The 25,395-nt window shown below is 39.0% G+C and overlaps 1 protein-coding gene across 4 annotated transcripts in view; it reads right to left on the bottom strand.

Moving 5' to 3' along the window:
- Positions 1-25,395, bottom strand: part of pdzrn3b (PDZ domain containing RING finger 3b) — a 107,045-nt gene that overhangs the window by 20,796 nt on the left and 60,854 nt on the right. The window contains exon 1 of one of the 4 annotated variants that reach the window (XM_053683562.1): positions 1,148-4,002. The exons of the other annotated variants lie outside the window; for them this stretch is intronic. Coding sequence (XP_053539537.1) covers positions 1,148-1,216 — 69 coding nt within the window. The 5' untranslated portion in view covers positions 1,217-4,002. Of the gene's footprint in view, positions 1-1,147; positions 4,003-25,395 lie in introns of those variants that run through there. 4 annotated transcript variants of the gene reach the window in all.

Here is a 25,395-nt window from a genome sequence, read left to right as displayed (position 1 = left end):
TCTTTCTGGAGTTTCTTGTGTTTGTTGTTTGAAATAAAACATGCTTTCAGATTCTGACTCTGACCTCAGAATTATAAGAATATTTGAGCTTTTATCTTTTTGGGACATTTGCTGGTCCCCACAAGGGAAACTGCTTTTTTGCAGCTTTTATTTAAAACAAATAACTAAATAAATAAAAACTGTAACTGTAAAATGTATATATTTTTGTTACTGGGGTTAAGGTTATGATTAGACTTAGGCATAGCTTTGCAATGAATTAACTGCATTAATAATTACATGAACAGTAGGTCACAATGTGTGTGTGTGTGTGTGAATAATTGAACAAGTGAACGGGCTCTACACAGCCCCCTGCTGGCTCAATCACAGCCCCATCGACCATTCGCAACAGTAGATCTCAGCATCCCGAGACACAACAGAACTAAAAACCAACATCACAGACCATGAGGCAATATTATAAACCACACAGCACTAACATTTCCATACTTGTTCTATGTGCAAATGTTTTGCCTGAAAACAAAATAAAACCACACAGACAAACCTGATCTTTCGAATTACAGTTGCTGTGTGTTGTAGCTTCATTAAAATCTTCTAATCGTGAGAGCACGCATAAAAATCTATACGAATGAGGATGGTAACCCAAGTACAGTGTGAGATCTTAAACTTGAAAATGAATAGGAACAAATTCTCACAAACAGACCAGAACTGAAAACAGTATAAAAATTAAATAAATAAAAGCAAGCAGAGAATAGCTCAAGTTCTAAAGTGTTTCGATGTTAACTACAGACATAGAGGAAGGTGAAATTCACATGACATGGTGAAAGGCTCAGTTTATTCTCATTGACCTACACACATTACAACACCACCAACAGCTAAAACTGGGTTCCCAAACTTCTGCCTTTAACACCCTTATAACCACAACAAGGGAAAAACCTAATCTTAAAATGACACGTAATATTATAAATAATATAAAGTGTCACCAGAGGACATCACCAGACCATGAAATGAGAGATATTTTATAATGATATCATAAAAACAGATATTAGTTCATGCAAAGAACAAACAACAAGGCTCTGTTTTAAAGATTTTAACATCTAGCACTGATCCAAAAGGTTTGTAACAAATGCACAAGTGAATGAAAGTCAGTTACCCGGCACACTTCATACAGTAGTTTGTATCGCTCTGCCGGCTTCTGTAAAGTACAGAGGTTGCATCCCATGATGAAGAGTTCACACCATCCAGCCTTCCTTCTGGAAGAGAGCAGTAACTCTGTATGCTCTCTCCCTCCTTCCTGTAAGCTTCTCTCTCACGCTCTCCCTCACTGGTGAAGATTTATACTCACTCCACAATGCAGTGTTCTCTCTGTGTGAACACATCCAAGTGTGCAAGTGCAGTCATTTCCTGCCCTCTCCCTGTCTCTCTCACTCTCTCTCTCTCTCTCTCTCTCTCTCTGCCTTTTATACCACTAATACACTTCTGCTTACACACACCCACTCATGCATATTAAGCAGCGGATTCACTGAATATTCATAAGAGGGATGAGCCACTATGACAGGGAGGAAATGGGGAGTCTGAATGCTAATATAACTAACATAAAAACTAATTAGTAATCTCTTTTTTCAACACAACCACAAATCCCACGCATTGTCTTTCCTCTACAAGGAAGGCTCGGCCTTTAGGTCAGATAACTAATAAAACAGATGATTTACATTACTATATCACTACAAAAAGATGAACCCATATGTGAGGCAGATGGGAAAAACCTGTTGGATACCTCTACACCTACATTCTGGAAAAATCTCTATTTTTATTGACTATTCATGCAAATATTTTACTTTTACATCTCTACTTTATGAAATATGTCACCAAAACAACATGGAAATGTTTTATTTTGGCTACTTTCTAATAGGGCTGGGCGATTATATATCCATAATATCGATATCATGATAATTGATTACCCAATACACTTTTCCGAGATATTGTTAGTATGGTGATGTATTTTTATTTATTTATTATTATTATTTATTTTTTTATTTTTTTTTATAATTGCAAATTAAATGGTCCTCAAGTCAATGTTTTTTTTTTTTGGTTTATTTTATTACTGTTTTGCAGACAGTTTGTTAGCTAAATTATATATGATGACGCACATCGTGTATCCTCAAGTATTGTGATATGATATTTTTGTCATATCTTATGCCAGCCCTACTTCCCAACATTGCACTGATTGAGATGCATGAGAAAGAAATAGTTCCGTTCAGGAAGTTTTCAGAACTATATACAATGCCAGAATATTACCATGTGAAAGTGTTTCTCTGGACCCCATACATTTTAGACGAACAAATTTACAGTTATTCTCAGAAACAAGCCAACATCAGAAAGGCAAGAATTGACTAAAATGTCCTACAAGTGAAACAAATGAGGGGGAAATGGACAACACGCAGTGAGCCATTTAGTTAGTTATGTTTTCAGTGACCTTTAATGCATTTTCACACAAAACAGAAACAAAGACAATCCAGCAGACGACTGCCCCACCACTTGCTCCCGCTAATGGCTTGGCCCATTACCAAACAAATAGACAGACTGAAATACTCTCTGCCTCATCAACAAGGCATGTAGTACACTGCCAAACAATGCTGATTGATGTAAAACAACGTAGCCTTCTGAGTAGCATTCGTTCATTCAGCGCTCGCTCCATCTGACGCCGCGGTTAACAAAAGGGCAGCATAGACCTGGCGCCCTTCTGGCACTTCACTCTGGTGCCACTCAGCCAACCATACGTAAACTCCAATTAGAGACCAGCGGCATCAAGCCGGACATCTTTACTTGTACACACACACACACACACACACACACACACACACACAGACACACACACACACACACTCTACAGGTTCTTTCTGCAATGCCACACAATCACCATCAGCATCTCCCCCTTTGGAACTGGCTATTACAGGTCCGTGTGTAAAACCATTTTACATATCAATGTGCGATTGTTATGTATGATCCATACTACGTCCATGCCATCTGTTGCCTGTTTATTAATTGCAAATGATCTTAAAATTACAAGTGAACAGGTGCATCACCTCCACTGAGAAAATCCAAATATTATCAAATCCTTTTTTTGAGAACCCACAATCCAGACTAATACTAGTGGCTGGTTAATTGTTCTGGTAAAATTATTCAAAGTGATGGCCCTTAGTAGCTGGTATCCACTCATAATGGGTGAAAAATCAACTCTGCATAATGCACCATGTCCTCCAAAAGACTAAGTGTTGCCATAGCACTTCACTATTTCTTTAAAAAAAGGATTGATAACATTAGACCATTGAAGTGAGTGATTCACACTGCAGCTGTTATTGATAACACATTGCACTGATTTAAAAGATTTATTTATATGCTAGCCTCTTCAAACTGTTGGAATATAATATTCAGTACAGGCATTTTGTTCCTTGCTAAAGTGACACATTAGAGCATAACTAATGGTTACTTTTAATGTCTGTAGTGTATTCATTCATGAAATAATTTAATCATGACAAAGTGTACCATCAGTATAAATGTGAGCATAAGTTAATGTACCATATAAAGGGCAAAAAGAAAGGGTCATACAAGTTTGATGTCATTTGCCAACGTTTTCACATTTCTGGTTTCCTAAATCTCAACGTGCACATCCGATCAAAGCACAAGGTGGGAGAATTCACCCTGGATGGGCTGCCAGTCTATCGCACGGCACCATGCGCACACACATTCACATCTACTTAGCCAATCCACCAACCTGCACACTTTCAAACAGTGGAAGGAAACTGGAGAACCCGGAAGAAACCATACACACAGGGAGAACATGGATAACTCCACAGCGACATTGACCCGAGCTCAGGATCAAAGTGGGGACACTGGAGCTGTGAGACAGCAACACCACCCATATGGACTGCAGGGCAGAATTAAAGGTCTTACATTGAACATCAGATATGTGAATGGGAACTTAATGGTGGAACAGTGAAGTTCACAGTAATGCCTCAACTGCACAAATAAAGCTACAGAAGTGTACAAAATACATAACCACTACAGAAAACAGTAAAAAAAATATATATACATAAAATATTTTATATATATATATATATATAAAATCACATAAAATTATTATTTTTTATTAAGAACATGAACAGAAGTTAATATAAACATGCTGTTCAGACAACACTGTGGTATTATATTTAGCTGTCTATCTTCACCAATGACGTTCGCCTCAAAGACCATGGTGTCCAACTTAACATTCCATACATGCCATTTTATTTTCACATGTTGCACAGTGTGCGCCAAAGATAACATTGGGGTGTGAATTCTTTCCTCTGCTGGATCTGTGAGGTTATCACTTGAGGAAATGTTATTTCAGACAGGGAGGCTAAAATGGCCTCCACCCTGGATGGCCTAACACCTAAGTAGACAGGAAGCTGGCTTGCCGATGTGTAGTTCTCATACCTGTCTCTCTTACATGGGATAGGATGATAGCCAATGATGTGCCACTCTATGTGGGTTTTAGTGCCAGAGGTGGGATTTCCTGAGGCCAGATGTTTCCAAATGATCTGTGTGTCCTAGGTCTCCATTGTTTCCTATCCGTGGTAGAGTCATGAGCTCTCAAAATCCAATCAATCCCAGAGATCCTGCTGTTCTGAGACTCTTCCTTTTAGCATCTACCTGTCAACACCAAGTTTTCTTTTCACCATTGAGATCAGATGATGTTATAGTTTGCTGAAACCAATGAATAGAACTACAATTGTTGAAATACAGTACATGGGGGAAAAAAATGGAGGATTTTCCAGTTAATGTCCCTGTTTCCTTGGATAAATGGTTACATGGGTAGTTTTTTTGGCCTAGTGGAATATTGTTTTTTGTGAAATTAATCAGACTGATGATGGAAATGAACACTGCTGCTGTATTCTCACAAATTTAAACCTTTTATATACACATGCAAACAGACAGGGCATCTACAAATCCACAAGAAACAGAAAGAGCTATCTGCCCTCTTCCACATACATGAGCTCATTGCGGCTCACGATTGCCTAGTGTAACTGTAACTGACACCATTCCTCCCACCCGATGAGAAGCCATTTTGCTCTCTTCAACCCCCCAGACATGGATGCTTACTGCATCGTCAAGATTCAAGCTAGTGATCACTGGTGAATGCTTTTCTGTTGCGCCCATCTGGAGCAAGGGCATCTTCTTACAGCCTGATCCCTTACTCATCTTATATCAGCTATGCATCTTTCTATACCAACATACCAACACCACAGCAGATGAAACTTCACTCCAAAGTGCAAAAATGAATGGAGTGCAACCACCCCAACCTTAAGGACCACAGTAGATATCTTATTCAGGGATAACCATTCATTAACTAGTAGTATGATCTCTGTACTCTGGACACATAGAAGAGGTCTCCCAATGGAAATAATACAGGATTAGGCTATGACAAAGGAATACATGGGAAGGCATTCTAGCTGCTGGTGGTGGGAGGGTTCATCTACGAGAGGACAGCCGCTGCTTTATCCCTACTTTAATTAAAGCAACACAGGCTTTGACCCCTCCTGTCTGGACATTTGTTCTGATATGCCATCCATATTCATGGCCTGGTCTTGCTTAAATCGCACACTGTTGCACCACAGGAGCAGCCTTAACAGTTGGCTATGCTGTTATTTTAACTGGCACTACAAATGGATCAGGAGCCAGATGCATACTCCTGAAAATACACACTGCCTGAATCTCACTCTCAGGTTATATTAACCACATCAACACTGACAATGTAATGCTACTAAAGTGAATCATTGCATCATTTCTATGACCGAGTGCTAGGATCAGTCTGACCAATATCAATAGAGCAATATGCTTTGTTTCTTAAATCTCAACAGTTAAATATCCATTAATGGTTTTAGAAATTCCACATCTTTGTCACTATAACCTTAGCTACCTCTATAAACTCTAAGTGCATGAGGATAAAAGTGCTCTATATAACATGGCTCTAGCTGTGCAAGGGAATTTATCTTCCTCCGTTTAATACACTCTGTGAAGATCAGAGTTCAGACTCCAGTTAATAGAGCCATGCCCTCAACATTTCAGCCAAACACTAGAGGAAATGCCATGCTATCCATCTCTCTGAGCTACAGCAAGATCAACAGACAAAGAGAGGAGACAAACATGATTTACAGACACTGGTCCAGGCAACAACACAGTCAGAGTGGAGGGAGGGGGAGAGAGAGAGAGAGAGAGAGAGAGAGAGAGAGAGAGAGAGAGAGAGAGAGAGAGAGAGAGAGAGAGAGAGAGAGAGAGAGAGAGAGAGAGAGAGAGAGAGAGAGAGAGAGAGAGAGAGAGAGAGAGAGAGAGAGAGAGGACTTTTTACTATAATGCACTGGTTAGACTAGAAATGCACACGGACACATCTGACCACACCTGCTCTTTCCGCATTATAATGTCACATGGATGCTTAGTTTAAATCAACACTGTGATCCAGGATGGTGAGTCTCCCCACACAAAGTGCTGCTGGTATCCTGATCTGTTCTCCTCCCCCATCAGCATCCACCATCAACATTTTACAAGTAAACCTATGTGAAGTTCCTGCAAGATGAAAAGTAGTCCTTCCAAAAATTTTTTTAAAAAATGTAATGCATAGTGATGTCAAGCAATCAAAAAAAAAATCATAAAAATCTCCCAACCAATCCAGACGCAATTGGAAGGCAGGCATGAAAAAAACAATGAAACGTTTAGTTCAAAGTGTCTTGTTAGTGAGAGAATATGAGGAGATTTCCAAAATCTTGACTCAAAAACATCTCACGGTCAATATTTCAATGTAATATAACACCAAACATCAACTTGATTATTTCTGGGTGATTCACTGCTAGCTATGTGGCTATTGTTAAAGCAATCTTTATTTAATCTTTATTATTGATACTAATAATTTAATCTATTTATAGTAATCTACATGACAACCAAGAATAGTTAGCTGATATTCATTTACTTATTTGGCAAATGCTTCTATCCAAAGCAAAGTACAGTGGAGCTGAGCAGGTAAAGCTTAAGGGCAGTTCATCATGACCCCAGTGATGACTGCTTGGCGGTGCTGCAATCTGAACTCACAACCTTCCGATCAGTACGTCAAAGCCATGACTTCCTGTATATGCAGAGATTTGCACATGTTGGCAAGTATGTGTGGTGTGTACCTTGATACTAGAGCATTATGGTTACTGTGTGTGCATTTCATGTACCTTTAAAAAAAAAAAAAAAAAAAAATCCACACAAAGTACTTTGGCCAGCGCTTCATCTTTAAAAAACAAAAACAAAAAAAACTAGACATGATGAAGCAGTACTGAATAACAGATCCAATACTTGCACCAGGGTGAGGGGAGGGAAGGTACACACCACACATGCTTACCAACATGTGCAAATCTCTGGATATCGCCAGGATATTAAACAGGCACATGAGAGTTACTGACCAAATGAAAGAGACAGTGAACTGACAACCGACCACGCAGGTAATATGAATTAGATAACGAAACACACAAAAATGGAGAGCTGCTAGCAGTGTGAATGTGAACATAAGATTTCTCAGTGAACTGATATTTAAGAGCTATGATGCAGATTGTTAGAGGTTACAGTGGTGGAAATCACAACCACCCGTAATCAAAGCTGTATTTATTATCACATTCTTATCATTTTCATCCTATTTCATTAGTCATTTGAATTACATGGGCTCAATTCAAACACCAGTTACAACAACTAAGCTTGAATTTGTTCTGTTGGTGGAAACTGCAGGGGGATGGAGGGGGGAAACTAATAAACAGCCACTATACATATTTGAATAATGATCCTAATATTTTAATAGGTCATAAAATAAATCTGTACTGAGTGGTCCAGGGATCAGTGTCTGCAAAAACTTTGAAGCAGGGGGCTCTAGTAAATGGAAATAGGTGAAAAATATTCTGATGCTGGATGATGATCCAGTGAGAAATGCATAACCAGTTTGTGATCAACATTTCTACATCAGCAGTAACCAGAACTGAACACTGCACTATCATGACACTTATCATCAAGAGAGGTAGCCTGATTAGATCTGAGCTACATTAAGAATATTCCCCACCATATTCATTACTAATCCCTGACAGCCCAAGATATGTTTTCAATGTGACAAAGCCAAAAAAAAAAAAAAAAAAAAAAAACACCCAAAAAACCCTCCCACAATGAACAGAAAATGAAGAAGCGCCAATGAAAAGCTGTCAGGCACAGGGTTCTTAGTGAGGAGGATAAGAATGGATTTAAACGTAAATAAATTGGCTGAGGTGGTGAGAGAGGTGGGACTTGGCCCAGGGAAGTGTATTCTCTGACTGGCATTGCTAATAGGTCTTCAGTCTTGGCATGTTTCCAACGAACACAGAATCAGCCCTGCTGGTTAAGGCAGCATGAACGTCTATAATAAGGGCATTAAAATCGGGTCCTAACCTTTGCCACAATAAGTCCTCCTTTCACCCCACTCCAGACGGCGATAGTGAAGCCTAATAAAATCCTATTTACAGTTCATTATCCAAATGCCATGACAGTCCACTAGCCAGCTAACTTATGTGGCTTGTCAACGCTAGCTATTAGGCTGGATATTAAACGTGTTCATATTTCATCTGTCAGCCTTAATGAGATGGAAATGGGGTCTCATATCGTGGGGAGAAGAGCGCTGGACACCTTTTTCTTTCTGTCAGACCTGGGAAGAAGCCAGGCTTTCAGTGGCTAAAGCTTGATTTTTCAAATAAAAATGCTATGGTTGAGGAACTATTTTGACCGGTTATATGCTGGTTAAGATAAACAAAAAGTAATATTGAGTAGTATATAACATGCATGTAATTCCTAGTGTTCTGGATTTCTGTTCATATTAAATGTAAAATATATACAGCATAAAGAAGAATATGCTGTTTATCCATCACTTTTTTTTTTGTTTAGCTTCTATTAAGTCATCTTCTATTAAATCACGTACTGGTGCACTTTGGATTGCAGAGGATTAGTTTCCATTCTTACCCTTCCCATAGATTGCTTCAGTGGACTTTTATTCATTATACAACACTGCAAATGGGCATAATACCATATTGTAATCATAGTGCGACATACTACGATTATGAAATGCCTTGGAGTGCATTAAAAACAAACTGACGAACCTCTGATAAATTCAGAGTAAATTATTTTGATCAGAGTCAGACATGTACAGTCTCACACCATACAATAGATCGTGCTGCCCTTTTGAAATTCTGACACTTTCACTGCGGATTATCTACAATGTTCAAGCCTTATCAATACAAATCCCATTAGCACATTAAATCAATTTGATTATCCAGTCAACTAGCATGACAAAGTCCAATTCTTCACATTTTCAATTCCTAGGTCACCCTGCCTGCTTATACACAAAAGGGTGGCTTTTAAGTGCCAGTCCTTAATCTTTTTAGTGGAAGACATGAAAAATGTATTTGTACCAGCTATCTATTGAACTCTTCAATTTCCTGCACTTAATCGATGGGCTAATGAATAGCCATGATAATGACGAGCATGAAAACTGCTAGCTTACTTCAGGATGTGTAAAGAGAAAGAGCAGTGGAGAAAGATTAAACACTATACTGGATTATCCACATGGACTTACGCCTGTTTATAGATTGTATAGCTCTGTTGATAGATGTAGGACATCTCAGACTAGAAAATTAACGTGTCAACTATTCAAATGGCAAAACATGACTAGTAAAATTCCGAGAGCCATTTAAAAGGCTTCTCAGCCCACAACAAAAGCTTGTCAATACAACATCATTTGGGAGCCTCAAAAGAACCACTCAGAGCACTTTTAAAGAGCGAAAACAGACACAAGGTGCACTCGGCCATATGCCACTATTTCTCTTACAGCCTCGGTTATTAGCCTGACCATTACTCCCTAGTAGCTGTTTCCCTCCACACAGCTATCGAAAGCCTTCTGTTTGTCTGTAGATAATTCAATCCTCCTACCCCTTTACCCCCTGTTACAAGACAGAGAATGGGAGTAAAATGAACATCAGTCCCTTTCTTTCTCTTTTCTATAAAAAGACCAAAGACCCTGTAATTTTGCTCCAATTCAAACTTCATTTGCAGTGGAACACTCCTGCTATCATTTTTTTGGACTACAATGGCTCAGCTCAATTAGGACAGACATCATGAATCCATTAAGCTTGGCCAGGCAAGCCTGCACCATTCTTTTTCTGGCCAAGGTAGACCAAGGGAAAAGAGAAGGGTGTGCTCTTCAGTCATCGCATTTACAGATATAAAAAGCTTTATGGTTATATGTTTATGGTATATGTTTGAACTTATATTAGCGTATTAGAAGGATCAAAACCTGACTACTAGTTCAAAGTGTTTTTAAAAATACCTACCTACACTACAGCATTACTACCAAAACATTATGCTGCGTTTATAAATGTTGCTCGATAGGTCAACTGTGAAATATTCTTCCTTATTTTCCATGATTATGATTCAATCTTTTAAGTTCAGTTCGGTGTGATTTTTGCTTACTCATGGTCTTAAGTTTTTGGGTTTCAGTCCTTGATTATGTTTTTATCAAGGTGTTTTGTCTTTGTCTTATGTTTATTCTCTTATGTTTTCCTTAACTATCCTTGGGCATGTCGCTGGCACGTACAGCTGAGTATAAAAGCCAACTGTATCCAACTAATGTTTAGACTAAGATTGAGACTACGAAATGCCGTAGTGCCCAGTGTGTCTCTGCGCGCATAATAAACTATACCATGCCCTGACTATACCCTGGCGCTTGGTCTCCTGATTCTCCAAACATCTTACTTCTGGTGAAGCTGAACCATCAGACATGGTAGACCAGGGGAAAAGAGAAGCGTGTGCTCTTTATGTAGCAGGTTTGGAAAGTATTCCATGCATTTAATATATAGGATTACACAAAAGAAAATGTACACCTGAAGTGACTGTCTGGATGTGTGCATCTTCCCGTTTAATTTTCTGACTGCAGCGTATAAATGTTAACTTCCTGTCCTTGCACCTCCTCTTCTCTTCCCGCAGTGTGTTTGCGTGGGAGAGGTAGGATTTTAATAAACTCTGATAAATCTAATTTCATCTTTGCTTTAAAAAACACTTTTAAACTAGCATTCTTTTTCTAAATCATATTTAGCGCATCATTTCCCATGTATGATTTATTATTTTCATGTTTTCACTTTAATTAAGGTTATGATTAGTTTTATGCAACATCCGTGAACTTGAAGCACGTGTTAATTGCAGTGGACTTCTAATTTATTTTACGGAAATGTTGAGGGCGAAAGCAAACGCTGTAGGAGACTGTGTTATCTCTTTGTCGGAGAGTAAATGAAGAGTCGACCCAGTTGCCGTCCGCCTATTTATTCGGTCAAAAGAAAACACACATTTAGTCTTCACATATACCCATATAAAAAGCTTTATGGTATATGTTTGGGCGTATATTAGCGTATTAGAATGATCAAAACCTGACTACTGGTTCAAATTGTTTTTAAAAATACCTACCTACACTACTACCAAAACACTATGCTGCATGTTTATAAATGTTGTTCGATAGGTCAACCCTTTTGGCACGTAGGAGTTTAATCTTTGAAATATGTTTCAAAGACCAGAAATCGACGGGTCTCCCAACTAAACCGATCATGATGTGTCCTGTTTGTAGAACACATTTTCAATGAATGCAACTCCTATGTGCTCCTTTTGTGCTACTCACGATTAAGAGAAACCACATCAGCAGGGCCACTAGTACACAGGAACTGGTGGAACTGATGTAGTTCCCATAATGTGCAGATGAGAAATCAAACTCTTCGACTGGTTCAGTCCCCCTGCTGTCCATAAAACAGGACTTGGCCTTCACTGCTTTTTCTATGTCGCTGCTTTTAAATGTAATAGGCTCTTGTCTGTCATGCCACTGAGTATTTGAAGTAATGGATTATGGGAATGAGGTGGGGGACAGGAGGGGACGACATGACTGTAATAAAGTACATTGCTGCCGAGCAAGAAAAAAAAGTTCCCATTAGCATAGACATGTTGTCTATGATATGCGTCTCATTATTAGTAGACAACATATCGTTATTACAATGAAAGTATGTTGTTATTAGAAATCATGTGATTATTATAAGAAATCATCTGGTTAATATGGATGGACTGGATTGTTATGGATATATGCAATATTTTTCCTTTTCTCATATTACTTCTCCCGTCAGTCTGATATATTAATCATTCCTTCTCTCTTCAGCATCGGCTTATCTAATGGAGTGCACTGAAGCGCATCCTTCCTTTTTCAAGCCCTCTTCTCGTGATGTGTTTTCAATTACCGTTGCCCGGACCCACAAAGGCAACCTGTGTGCTAATTCAATAAAGACACAAAGGGGCCAGGGGATGGGGCAAGCCCTCCCATTGTCATGGTAACGGTTGACTGACAGTGCTTGTTCTGCTCCTCTCTCGTCTCCCTGAGTGGCAAATGCTTACTTTGTAACTGTCACTCAAATTTTGACACCAGGACGTTGCACAGCCTTCTGTGTGTGTGTGTGTGTGTGTATATGTGTGTGTGTGTGTGTGTGTGTGTGTGTGTGTGTGAGTGTGTGTGAGAGAGAGATGAGGTAGGGTAAAAGGGCTGTTGACCATGGCCCTTCCCAGCAGGACACAACCTTAAAACAGACCCTCAGAAAAGACATCTGCCAGATGGTGTTCCCTTTTCTTCGTTAACAAATTCTTCATAATCAAAACTACACTATGCACACTGCAGATAAAATGGTAGCATATTTAAATGCCTATAAGAACCAAAAGAAACATATTAAATGAAAGAAAATATATAGTAATTCATTGGCACCAGATTCATACTATTTTAGGAGCTACTAATTCAAGTTCTGATTTCCTCGCAGCACACCGTTTATTTAAGACATTCCGATCCTGTATGTGATAAATTACAAGACTATCACATACCAAAGATCAGTTTCTATCAACATGCACAGCTTGAGTGACTTGATCTACAGGGGCACTACGACACAGAGTTAGACCTTGGTAGAAAAATAATTACAGGCCTGCAAGGAATTAACAGGGCATGACTGCTGGTAATACGAGTAAATGTTTGAGAATCTTCTCAATATTCAACAATCGATCCAGCAAACCCACAGAGGGACTGTGAACAATACTGAGCACTGAGTTCATGTCAAACACATGAACATGGGTCGATCAGGATTTACGGTCAGCTAAAATGGTCATTACAGTGAAACATTTCTTGGATAGCACATCTATTATTATTGTGCCGTTTGTGATCATTATTCTATTGTTTGGAAAGCGACACGGTTTTGTTCTGACAAAACCAGAACTTTGGTTGGTAACTTTGGTAACACTGGGTTACAGTGCAGCATTTTAATCAACTGCTTATGTCCACATTATACTGTCATTAAGGGCCGTATTCAGAAAGGGTGACTCGAGTTCAAGAGTTAAAGCGAGTTTTCCTCATAGTTGCTCATATTCAGATTTGGATTACATACATGCCTAAGTCGCATTTAGAACATCACAATTAAGCACCAGCCTTTGCCTTTATACCCTCCAAAAATTAGGGATAGAAAATGAACACTGAAGATCATGCTTTTTGCCCATTTGCAGTCAAATGTGTATATGAAAAGATGGTAAGCACTGAAATAAACATCTAATAGGGAGTCTAGTATAGCGCCAATATATAGTTGCATGAATAGTCCTAAGGTGCATCCCAAATCGCATACTTGTGTTAGTCTATGCCATTTTGTAGTATAAATAGTGTGAAAAATGAAGTACCCGGACGATGCACTTATTCAACTGAAAAAAAGCGTGGAAGGTTGGACACTTCACGCACTCAACGGTCGCAGCTTTGCTTATGTAGCGGAAGAGGGGAGGGGCTACCAGGCACTGACGCTAGCTCAAATTTTCACAGAATAATAATAATAATAAAAAATGTCATGTTGCGCATAAAAGGTAACATCGACAAACGGTAAAATGAAGAAATAAATTTTTGTTCACACTGGGTAATCTGATAAAGCTAGTGGCATCACATTACATGTGTTTGATGTCATTTGCCATCGACTGGGTAATGGCTTATACTTCAGGTTAGTTTAAAAAAAAAAAAAATTCCAATTGAGAGGATACTACCCTACTAAATTTCATATGCAGGCATAGTGTGTAGTACATCATTTTGAGAGACAGCTCTAGATTAACTTAAACAACATGGCTTCCACTCATTACCAGACAGTTTATACTATAACACTTGATCCAGCACCTCCCATTATGTTACATTTCATAAGTTTATATTACATCATGCTCTGACAATAACTCATGCACACAACATAATGAAGCCATGAGATGCTAAACTGGTCATACATTCTTATTGTGTGCGTGTGTGTGTGTGAGAGAGAGACAGAGAGAGACAGAGAATAAGCTATTTTATAATGCTTTTAATTTGCTAATTTGAGTTGTGCATGTATTAAATAACGGCAAAGTTTTAGTAATTCGATACGATCTACTGTAAAGAAAACATGCTGAAGGTTAAGCTGATTGAGCGCTACACTTACAGCTCATTAAGTTAATTCCTAATTTTACCCATAAATTATTCAATCCTTGAGATAATCACGCCATAAGATTTTGTCCCAGAATGCTATGCACTTTTTAATGTATGCTTTAGCAAACTAATCTGGCATTCTGCTCTGTGGTAGTCTTTTAAACATTATGCCTATATCGTAGATGATGTTTGTGGTCAGATGGGAAACAGTGTTGTGCTATGTACATTAGGGATGTCATGAGAACCGATACTTCGGTACCAACATTCTTAAAACATGACGGTAGTTGTTTTTCTGCAGTAGCTCGATGGATCCCCTGATAGGCCAGGGAAAGCTAGCATTCTACGCTTTTATTTTGAATCTAAGGGAGTTAAAACAGCAAAAGTTGTCATTGTCAAATAATTACACGGCACACAGCATGTCTGCAAGCCATGCTCATTATTTGAGTCCAATTTTCTCTACCCCCTTTCCCACCCAACCTCTCTCTTTGATTCGGTGTGTGAGTGGGAATTGCAGCAGTCGACCTATTCGAAAGTGACAGTTGCATCCCAGGTTCACGTCTTTTTTTTTTTTTTTAATGTCTTAAGCTACCTTTGATGTATTTTTCCACATGGTTAATTCAGTCACAATTAAGATTTTATACGTGACTGCAGCTCAGGTGGTAATTTGCCTTACACTGTGATTCTAATTGCCTGTTCAAACTTCAGTTATGATTATTATTAGCAATGCAGTGTAACAGCAGCTGTGTGTATGTTTGCGTTCCCTCTCTCTTTCAGCCTGTCCATCTCTCAGTGGGGATTTGTAGTGCTCAGTGGTAGTGGGACATGGAGTGATGGATGCTCATTACTCCAAACTCCCTTCGCTTTCGTGCTCCGTCACGCTTTACCACACACCAGCCGATAATGAGGCAGACAGGTGAGAGAGATTACAACACCCATACACACACACAAGGAAGAGTGAACAAGAGAACCATAACATCTGAACCAGATAAAAGCTCTTTGAAATCTGCATGAGGGGGAAAAAAAATGTTGAAAAAGGGAAAAGCTCACATCTTCCCTGCAGAGGAGAGCCACAGACTTGTAAGGAACATAACGCACACAAAACTAATCTCTACTGTCCAAAACACACTAACAGACACTACACAGAAAGAGTACGAAACGAAAACAGCCAGAGTTCGCATATTCTATAAGTAACAGCCAGGGCAGTCGGTTGTTATTGTGTGAAATAAACATCCAATAAGAATCTAGTACATCGCCAATATATTGCTTCCCAAATCGCATACTTATGTACTATTCTACACCATTTTGTAGTTATAGTGTGTTGCTATAAGCATCCTCTTCTTTAAAAGTGCTCGACAGATGGCTGCTATTGCCTGAAAACACACACCATATCAAACTAATCAGCTATGAAGAATAAGAGTTCAAACAAAAACCAAGAGGGTTAACAAAACATGCTGACACTGCAGCCTCAATGCTAGATATGAACGGATACAGTGCTTAGCAGGGTTGCAAGGCCTCAGCAAAATTTTTAGCCAAACTAAATCCCGAAAACCCACACAAAAGACCTGAAACTAGCCTGGAATGTTTGGGTACTGGAAAAGGGAGATGCGTTTTTCTATTTTCTTCACCCTCTTAGTCTTTGCACAGAAAACTAGTTTACTGTGGTATATTTTTTCATTTGAATTTTGTTTTTGATCTGCAATATGCCTTTTTTATGAGCGCCTGCTCCAGACATTGTACACTCCATAATCTCACTTTCCCCTTCACAATCTTAGCAATATAGAACGGTTTCTGTACATCATACATACACACTGTCTGCACTTATATGTTCTCTTTGTTTGCACTGCCTTTGTTTCCAGTAAATGTGTTAGACTTAATTCCAAATATTTGGTATGTTTGTGCCACCTGTGGAGCACCTACAACCACCTACAATCTGAAACCAGCCCAAATTTTGGCATGAAACACATGATCCGTTCAACCCTGGTGTAAAAAATAATTTCAATAAGAGACTTGACTCATTCTGCCTCACTGCCTTTACTTTATCTTTATAGCACTCAGTCTTTTGACACCACTAGGAGACCCTAGAAGGCCTCTAATATAAAAAAAAAGGCAAGTTTCTGCTTTGCATTCAAAGAAAGGTACTATATTAAACATTTTTTCTCTACTAATCATTTACACCTATTTAAGACCTGAGGAAACAAAGTTTCTGTATATGTTATTATAACAGATGGTTTCTCTGAAAAGAACAATTAACCATCCAAAGAACCCTTGATGAATATTTATTCTAAGAGTGTAGTGAACCATGCTGTACTACAGAAATATAACATGGCAAGAATTAAATGCCTTATTCTTCAACTTGAGGTGAAAAGATTACACAAACAAGTTTTCTTTCTTTTGCCATTGTGGTCACTAAGGTCTCCCTTCCTGTTGTAAAACTAGTGACCCAAACACTACTAATGTGGAACCTTTCAGAATATTAAATGTGTTTCAATGAACATTGATCATTTTACATTTTAAATTCTAAAGTTAATTTAGTTTTAATCCAACTGTCTGTCTTTCAAAATTGGCAATTATAAAAGAAATATAGGCGATAACGATAACGACTATTCAATCACAGGCACAAAGCTTCCTAGAGGTGCACTACATCAGCAGGCCTTTTACTCTCTAAAGCCCTAAATCTCTCTGCTAGAGTGAGATTTAAAGAGAGATAGAATGCGATAGAGTTCTCTGAGGTGAAGAGATCCTTTTGATGGATGTTAGTAGTTTGATAATGTCCAATGGGTGAGACCAGTACTGCGGTTTAGAGTAATGGAGTAAAGCAGAATAGCAGTGCAATGCAGGTGGAGATATATATGTGAAAATATAATGACTTCAGAGCTTCAATGGACCTTGTTATAGATTCTGCAAGTCTCTGGAATGTACTGGAGGGTTGAAACACCAGTCTTATATAGGAATGGTCTTCCATCCCTCCAGTACATTCCAGAGTCTTGCGGAATCTATAACAAGGTCCACTGAAGCTCTGACGTCCATATTTCATATGTATATATTATATTATATATACACACACACACACACACACACACACACACACATATATATATATATATATATATATATATATATATATATATATATATACATATACACACACACATATATATATATATATATATATATATACACACACACACACACACACACACACACACACACACGTATGTGAGAGTTAGATCAGCAGTGAGCAAAGGGGAAAACAGATGGAACACATTAGTTCATCTGAAGAGGAGCCAGTATGATCATGTCATTGGTGAGGTTATATTTCCCCCCACAGGCAGAAAGTGGAATTACATTAAAATTATGACAAATCAAAAAGTGCATTGAGTCAGATGATGTTATCATGGATGTGATGATGTTATCCACTTCCTGTAGTGGCAACTAATTAATTCACAATTCATTTAAATATAACATTCTCTCTCTATCTATCGATATATAAATGAAACCTTGAGCCTTGAGGTGGATGGGCTAAAACAGCAAAAGACCACATGGGGTTACACTCCTGTCAGCCAAGAACAGGAATCTGAAGCCATCATGATCACAGCCTCATTGAAACTGGACAGTTTAATTAGAAATGAAAAGAAAATCACCTGGACTTTTTCCAGTCTTCAAGTGTCTGGTTTTGGTGAATATCTGTGTCCATATGAGAGAGAGAGAGAGAGAGAGAGAGAGAGAGAGAGAGAGAGAGAGAGAGAGAGAGAGAGCCCTATAAATCTTCCCTGAACTAACCTCTGTGCACCCAAATACACTTTACTTCTTCAGCTCCTACTCCTCCTCTATTGACTGCTCAAGTCATTCTCTGCTATCTATTTACTGTGTGTCAAGATATTTGTGGATTATACGCAATGTTTGATTTTTGCTGATGCCTCTAGCTGTGCTTGAGATATTGTGCTGTCTGAAATGAAATGGCCTGTCTACCCTGAACTCCAATCGAACTGCTCTGGGAAAAGTTGGATTGAAAGGTTCAAGAGAGGGAGGCATTCAATCAGCTCCACAAAGCTCTGTCAAGTCCGGCAAGATTCACTGCAGTGAAGCAGTGGAGGGAAAAAACAGTTTGTGAACAAAGTGTTTGCAGCATTTATAGGTCCTTAAGACCTGTCAGCGCTGCGTTTCTTTTCTCTGCTCTCTCAGATATTAAAAAACAACAACAAATTTCTGAGAATGTGTAGTGTTCCCTTTCAAAAGGAACTCCACGTTGCGTTTAGCGTAACACTATGGGAGTGCCCTCGTGCACGACCAGCTGCTTACTTGCCACGTCACCTGAGCATGATTTTACACAAGCTTCAGATGCCGGTCACACGCAAGGGCGCTCTCATAGTGTTATGCTAAACGCAACCTCTCGTTCCCTTCTCAGGGAACAGGGTTACATACACTACCCAGACGTTTCTTGCTCTACTAAACAAAGAAGGCTTATGACACATTCCACTCATCAATAAACCTCCTTAGAAAATCCACCTTAAAAGGTTTTGAAGACAAAAATAAAAATTTTAATTATAGCCATGTTTCATTTTCCAGGCTCATCTTCATTAATACATTTCACTAAATGTTCAGCATGTATGATACACAGGTAGACATACAGAGCCTTTTGGACCATGGGAAGTCCAAGTGAGTGTGTCTCTCTCTCTTTAGTTTTCTGGTGGAAGCCACAAATGTTTAATAAGAAAAGAAAAGAAAAGGAAAGTAAAGAAATAAAGAGCAGAGGAAATGAAAATCTCTAGTAAACCCTTCAGTCTGTACGTCAGACACAAGACCCTGGTTCTGAACTCAGTCCGTCACACAGGTTGTCCAAAAGTAGAATCTTCTACCGAGGTCTGCTTCGTTTAAATCTGTTTGGGAAAACTAACAACCAACAAATCTATCATTCTTCAAGATCAAAATGCAGCACTTACTGAAAGCTGTTGCAATGAACTTCCATTTGAACTTACAGGCATAATTCTGGAAAGTGGGAGGAAACCAAAGAAACAAACACAAGCAAAGAACGTGCAAACCTCCACGCAGACAGTGTGGAGCTCAGGCTCAAACTGGGGACCCTGGAGCTGTGAGGTGGCACCGCTACATGTGCTGCACGCTTAACACATTTATGACCATTTCAATTAAAATGAACATTACAACAATAACAACAAGCAGCAACACTGTGTGAATAATATATTTATATGTATTAGTCTGTACCACTTTCAAACTGCTAGAATGACAGCTTGAATCCTTAAAGACAAGTCTGTGATTGCTTTCTAATTAAGTTGGTTTTATACACACACACACACACACACACACACACACACACACACACACACACACACACACACACACACACACTATGCATATAGATCACATGAGTAACTGATGTTCTACTGTCAACATGGACCATTCACCATAATTTCTGCCAATTTTATGTAAATATGGTAGAACTAATTATGAGTAAAGCCTGCAACAATCATAAGCCTGATGTCACGTCTCTCTGATTAAGTGTTCACAGCGGCCCATTCATCTCTGAGCAACAGAAAACCTAACCTTTTGAGTGTAGTGCCTTGTGATACTTCTATAATGTAGAGTTGAACAATCCCAGTTCTGCTTGGGCCATTATGTATAGTTCTGCTTGAGTGGTATAGCAGTCTTTAAAAAAAAATTTAAGCAGAAGAATGTCAATCAATTGTACTTATTAGGATATCAGGCCATGTTCAGATGTGTTTGTTTAATCATATTTCATTGCCTACTAGCTGCTATGGTGAGAAATGGCTTTAACTATTCAGAGGCATGCATTTTCCCGTTTCTTTCTGAAAGGAACTACCAGCTAGCTACTCAGCTTTTTTTTTGGATTAAATGTATTTTGATTTATTACTGGCATCTTATTTTAAAGGGGTCATGACATGCAAAAAAAAATCCTTGATCTTTTGACAAAATAAGAGGTCATTATACCATTAAAATGTCCTTGCAAGTTTCATAGCTTAATTCGCCCTCCACGGTACAAAAAGAGTATTTATTTAAACACCAAAAATGGCTCCAAAAATGGCTCATTTGGATGTTACACAGGCAAATACATTAGCATATGTCTGCCCCTACAGCAAGGCATTGGCACCTACTTTTACATCATTGCACCATCGGCTCAGTCGCTGAAAAGAGTTCCACCCATGCTATGGCAGGGGGTGTTGATAAATCATTTATTGGCAAAGAGGTTAGCCAATCATAGCAGTTGGTAGTTACAGTGACGTCTTAAAGATAAAGATAAAGGACATAAAAACCGATCATTTCAGTCAGAGGTTCAGAGACACGGTGGAAAAAGGTCATACATCACAAAATTTTTGTATGTTTTTGTGCAAAATCTTTTACTAATATTATAATTATACTTCAGGGAAGATAATAATAATAATAATAATAATAATAATAATAAAAACACGTCGTCATGACCCCTTTACAACAGTTCCACAAAAATATTTAAAGGTATTTTATGGTACTGTTACTCATATACACTTATCACATAACTGTACAGATCAGAAATTATTTTTTTAGTTTATTTCATCATCAACCCATGAAATTAAACTCCTGGCTACACCACTGCTATCAGAGTAAAATATTCTTCTTGGCAAAGAAGAATGTTCTTATTTTACAATTTAGGATATAAAAGATGGACGCAAAAACTGATTTCAGCTCAAAGTCTTGAATCTTTAACAGTCTGATACAGAAACTGCAGAGTATATAAGCAGAAATAAGACTGTATAGGCTTAGTGTATATACTTAAGTATATCTAATGGAAACCGGTCAAAAGACTACCGGTAAAAAATCCAAAATAATTTAATATTTTAGCATCTTCAAAGTAGACCGCCTTTTTGCCTAGAATTTTCAGAAATGTATTCTTGGCATTTTCTCGACCGATTTCTTGAGGAATTCCCCCGAGATGCTTTTTAAACAGTATTAAAGGAGTTCACACCTACTGTACGCTGGACACCTACTGGCTCCTTTTCGGAATTTTTCACTCCGAGTCATCCGTTAAAAAAAAAAAAAACATTTACTTGTAAATAAAATCCAAGTTTCCTAATGAAAGTTATGAACAAGTCGGCACAATCATATTTTTGTCTACAACCCTGATTTCAAACATTTAATCATACACCTTCAGATCAAAAGCTTTTTAAGATGATGAGAAACTTTTTCAGTTTTTCAGATGTTGACCGGCAGTGTATGATTTGCATTCAACTGAAAGACTCTCAAAAGCAGCAACGTAATGATTCATATAGATACAGTGTAGTCTTGCTAAACACACATGCAGCAGCTGAACTGACATGAAGTGATGACATGAAGCTCTATGCTGCTGATGAGCACATCTGTCCTTTTTTTTTTTTTTTTTTTTTTTTAATAACATTATAACACCTGCCTGGAATATAGTACAGTAAGCCATTTACAACCAAAACAAGCTAAGGCTTCCTAAACAGAACATAACAGCCTGTTTTGTCAGACGCTACACCTGGTGTTTACCCAACGTGTTGCAACTTGCTACATTCGGCTCAAGACAGACTTAACGACAGACTTTGCTTTCTCAAAACATCCTCCAAGCCATGGCCAGAATGAACGCTGTCTCTGGAGGGAAAAACCGAAGCATTTAAAACAGCATGGGGAAGAAAGGCTCGTTTCACACACTTCGGACTGAAGCAATTTCTTTACAGCAGGTCCACTAGGGGACACTGCTCTCCTTGGTTCTTGTGCTTTTTCCATCCTTCATCAGTTGAGTCCAGCTGGCCACTTGGCACAACTTGAGGAAGGAGATGAAATTCTCTGGGCCTCTCTGAAAACTAATTCCACTCAAGAGTTAACTGAGGCCTGCCGGATCACTTCTTTTATGACCTAAAAAAACCCACGTTTCAATGAGCATGTAAATATTTAATGATGACACTACACAGGGGCATGTAACTCAGCTCTCTATTAACTAAAAAAACAAACAAAAAAACAACAAAAAACGTTTCAACTCAGCGTAGTAACACCATATAGAACACTGCAATACTTATGCAAACTACATACATATATATAGTAAGCATTGCAAAGGCAGGAATGGACTGTATCATAAAAAGTCCAGGGAGTCAAATGACAATGAGCTTAGGTTTATGCACTGCGCAGTCACAGATTATATGGTTCACCGCTGACAAACCATAAACAAATAATGCTTAGCTTTCAACCCACTAACCTAAATGTGGCCAATGAGTTCACTGTTTAAATGTAATAGAAGGGCAGAAAAAGGTGGCTTTAGGGGAGGACAGACGTAGGAAAAGAAGGGACTAAAGCACTAAAGGTTAAAAAAAATTCACTTGCGTCTACTAAACAGAACGGAAACACTTGGACAGCATATGAGAAGCAATCCAAATGGAATCTGTGTGTGTACTTTCATGAGCCTGTTGCTCAATGCCTGGCCACCCAGTTTACATAAACACACTGCCCTTCCAGCAGCACAACCACCACTCGGCTTTGTCTCGAGCTCATGTTTATACATTATGTGGCCTCCATTTTAAACACACCTACCTTCTCTCAAGACTGATTGACCATTTCATCAGGTAAACCTACTATATAGATGCACGTTATACTGAATGTAGTCCTTCTGTTGCTATGTACAGTCTGTCTTACCTTTACCCAATCCATCATTAGAAAAGGGAGCAATGCTGACCTGAGGTTTGGACGGTGGACCTCAGCACAGCAGTGACACGGACATGATACTTGCTTAATTGTGTGTGTGTGTGTGTTTTTTTTTTTTTTGGGGGGGGGGCAGGGTGCGAGTGGGGGTGGTTCGCTGACATTATGACACCTGAATGTCAGTTCTGGGCTGAGAAACAGTTGAATAACCAAAAACAGTGGTGCTGTTGTCAGGAACTTACACTGGTGATGAGTTAATACAATTAACGTGTTGAAAGACTTTCACAGTTTGGGGTGTAAAAATACACAAATGCCATGATCGATCGATTGATCTACACACAGTGTATATACACACACACACACACACACACACTCCAGGATTTTATGATTTTTCCATCGTAGAAATTAATACAAATTCAAGCAAACTCCACAATACTCACAAGAGCGTGCAATTTTTCAAAATTCCCACAGATTTTCCGCAGATTTGGGCCAAGACGTTTCCTTAGATGTTTCCCTTAGAAACTGCCTGAAGCGTCTGTCTGAAAAGGGTGCCAGTGAACTTTTTATCCTGTAAATAAATTTAATTGTGCCTACTTGTCCACTAGGCAACTACGAATAAAAACTGGGATAGCAGTTTGTCCGTGGAGCTTCTGTATCTCATACACTCATGCCATTAACACACAAACACTGTCATGTTAGTGTCACTGCTGTGCTGAAAATGATGTTCCAAATCACATCTGATCAGTGGTGGTCTTATTGTGGGTTGGAACAGAATAAACCAGGGCATGTAGCACTTAAATTGTAGGTGTACCTAGAGAAAAGTGACCACTGAGTGTGTTTGTGTGCCTGAGGATTGTCCAGGCCTTCTCTAGCTGTTGTTGAGGTTTCTTAATGTTTGTCGCAGCAGTGCTGGTATATTGGTGTGTGCGTGTGGTGCATGTGGCTGAGCCCATGCTGGGATTCGCTCGTGGCTGCAGCAGACAGAGCCTGGAGACCCAAAGTAAACAAGCTTCTTATCCACTTGCACAAAGGGGCCTTCTTCTGCCACAAATGACAGCCTACAAGAAGACTTCCACCCCTAAAGCTCTGTGTGCATGTTTGTGTGAATGTGTGTGCATGTTTGCAACGGAGGTCTCTTGATTTGGCTTTTCCAAATTCATCTTTTATGACCGTGCATTCCAAACCACAAGTTCAGGCAAAAAATGCCGTCATACGATAGAGCAACGTTTGCTAATGTACTGCTGTTTCCTTTAATTACACCAAAGCTTTAAGTTCTGATACTTCCTAAGTTACATCATGCTCCTTCTAATGTGCTCTGAAATCAGTATACAGCTTACAGCGCATGGAAATCAAAAATCCAGTATCTCAAAATATTAGAATAAAGAATTTATAATACAGAAATGTCGATCTTCTGAAAAGTATTTTAATCTATGCATTCAGTACTTGGTCAGGGCTCCTTCTGCATGAATTACTGCATCAGTGTGGCGTGGCATGGAGGCGATCAGCCTGTGGCACTGCTGAGGTGTTCTGGAAGTCCAGGTTGCTTTGATAGCGGTCTTCAGCTCGTCTGTATTGTCGGGTTTGGTGTCTCTCATAGATTCTCTATGGGGTTCGGGTCAGGCGAATCGGCCGGACAATCGAGCACAGTAATACCATGGACAGCAAACCACTTACTAGTAGTTTTGGCACTGTGGGCAGGTGCAGAGTCCTGCTGGAAAAGGAAATCAGCATCTCCATAAAGCTCGTCAGCAGATGAAGCATGAAGTTCTCTAAAATCTCCTGGTAGACGCTGCATCGACTCTCGACTTGAGAAAACACACTGCACCAACACCAGCAGATGACATGGCAACCCAAATCATCACCGACTATGGAAACTTCACACTGGACTTCAAGCAACGTGGATTCTGTGCCTCTCCACTCTTCCTCCAGACTCTGGAACCTTGATTTCCAAATGAAATGCAGCATTTACTTTCATCTTCCCCGTGATTGTGGTTGTATGTACTGAACCAGACAGCGCTTAAAGGCTCAGGACAGTTTTGCAGGTGTTTTGAGGTAATTAGCTGATTAAAGCTCTTCTCATGTCGACATTGCTGTATTATAAATTCTTTATTCTAATATTTTGAGAAACTGGACATTTGATTTCCATGAGCCGTAAGCCGTAATCAAGATTA

Source organism: Ictalurus punctatus, chromosome 11, assembly GCF_001660625.3.
Source record: "Ictalurus punctatus breed USDA103 chromosome 11, Coco_2.0, whole genome shotgun sequence".
NCBI lineage: Eukaryota > Metazoa > Chordata > Actinopteri > Siluriformes > Ictaluridae > Ictalurus > Ictalurus punctatus.
The sequence above is the reverse complement of the archived record's forward strand: the minus strand, read 5'-3'. Positions and strand labels throughout refer to the sequence as shown.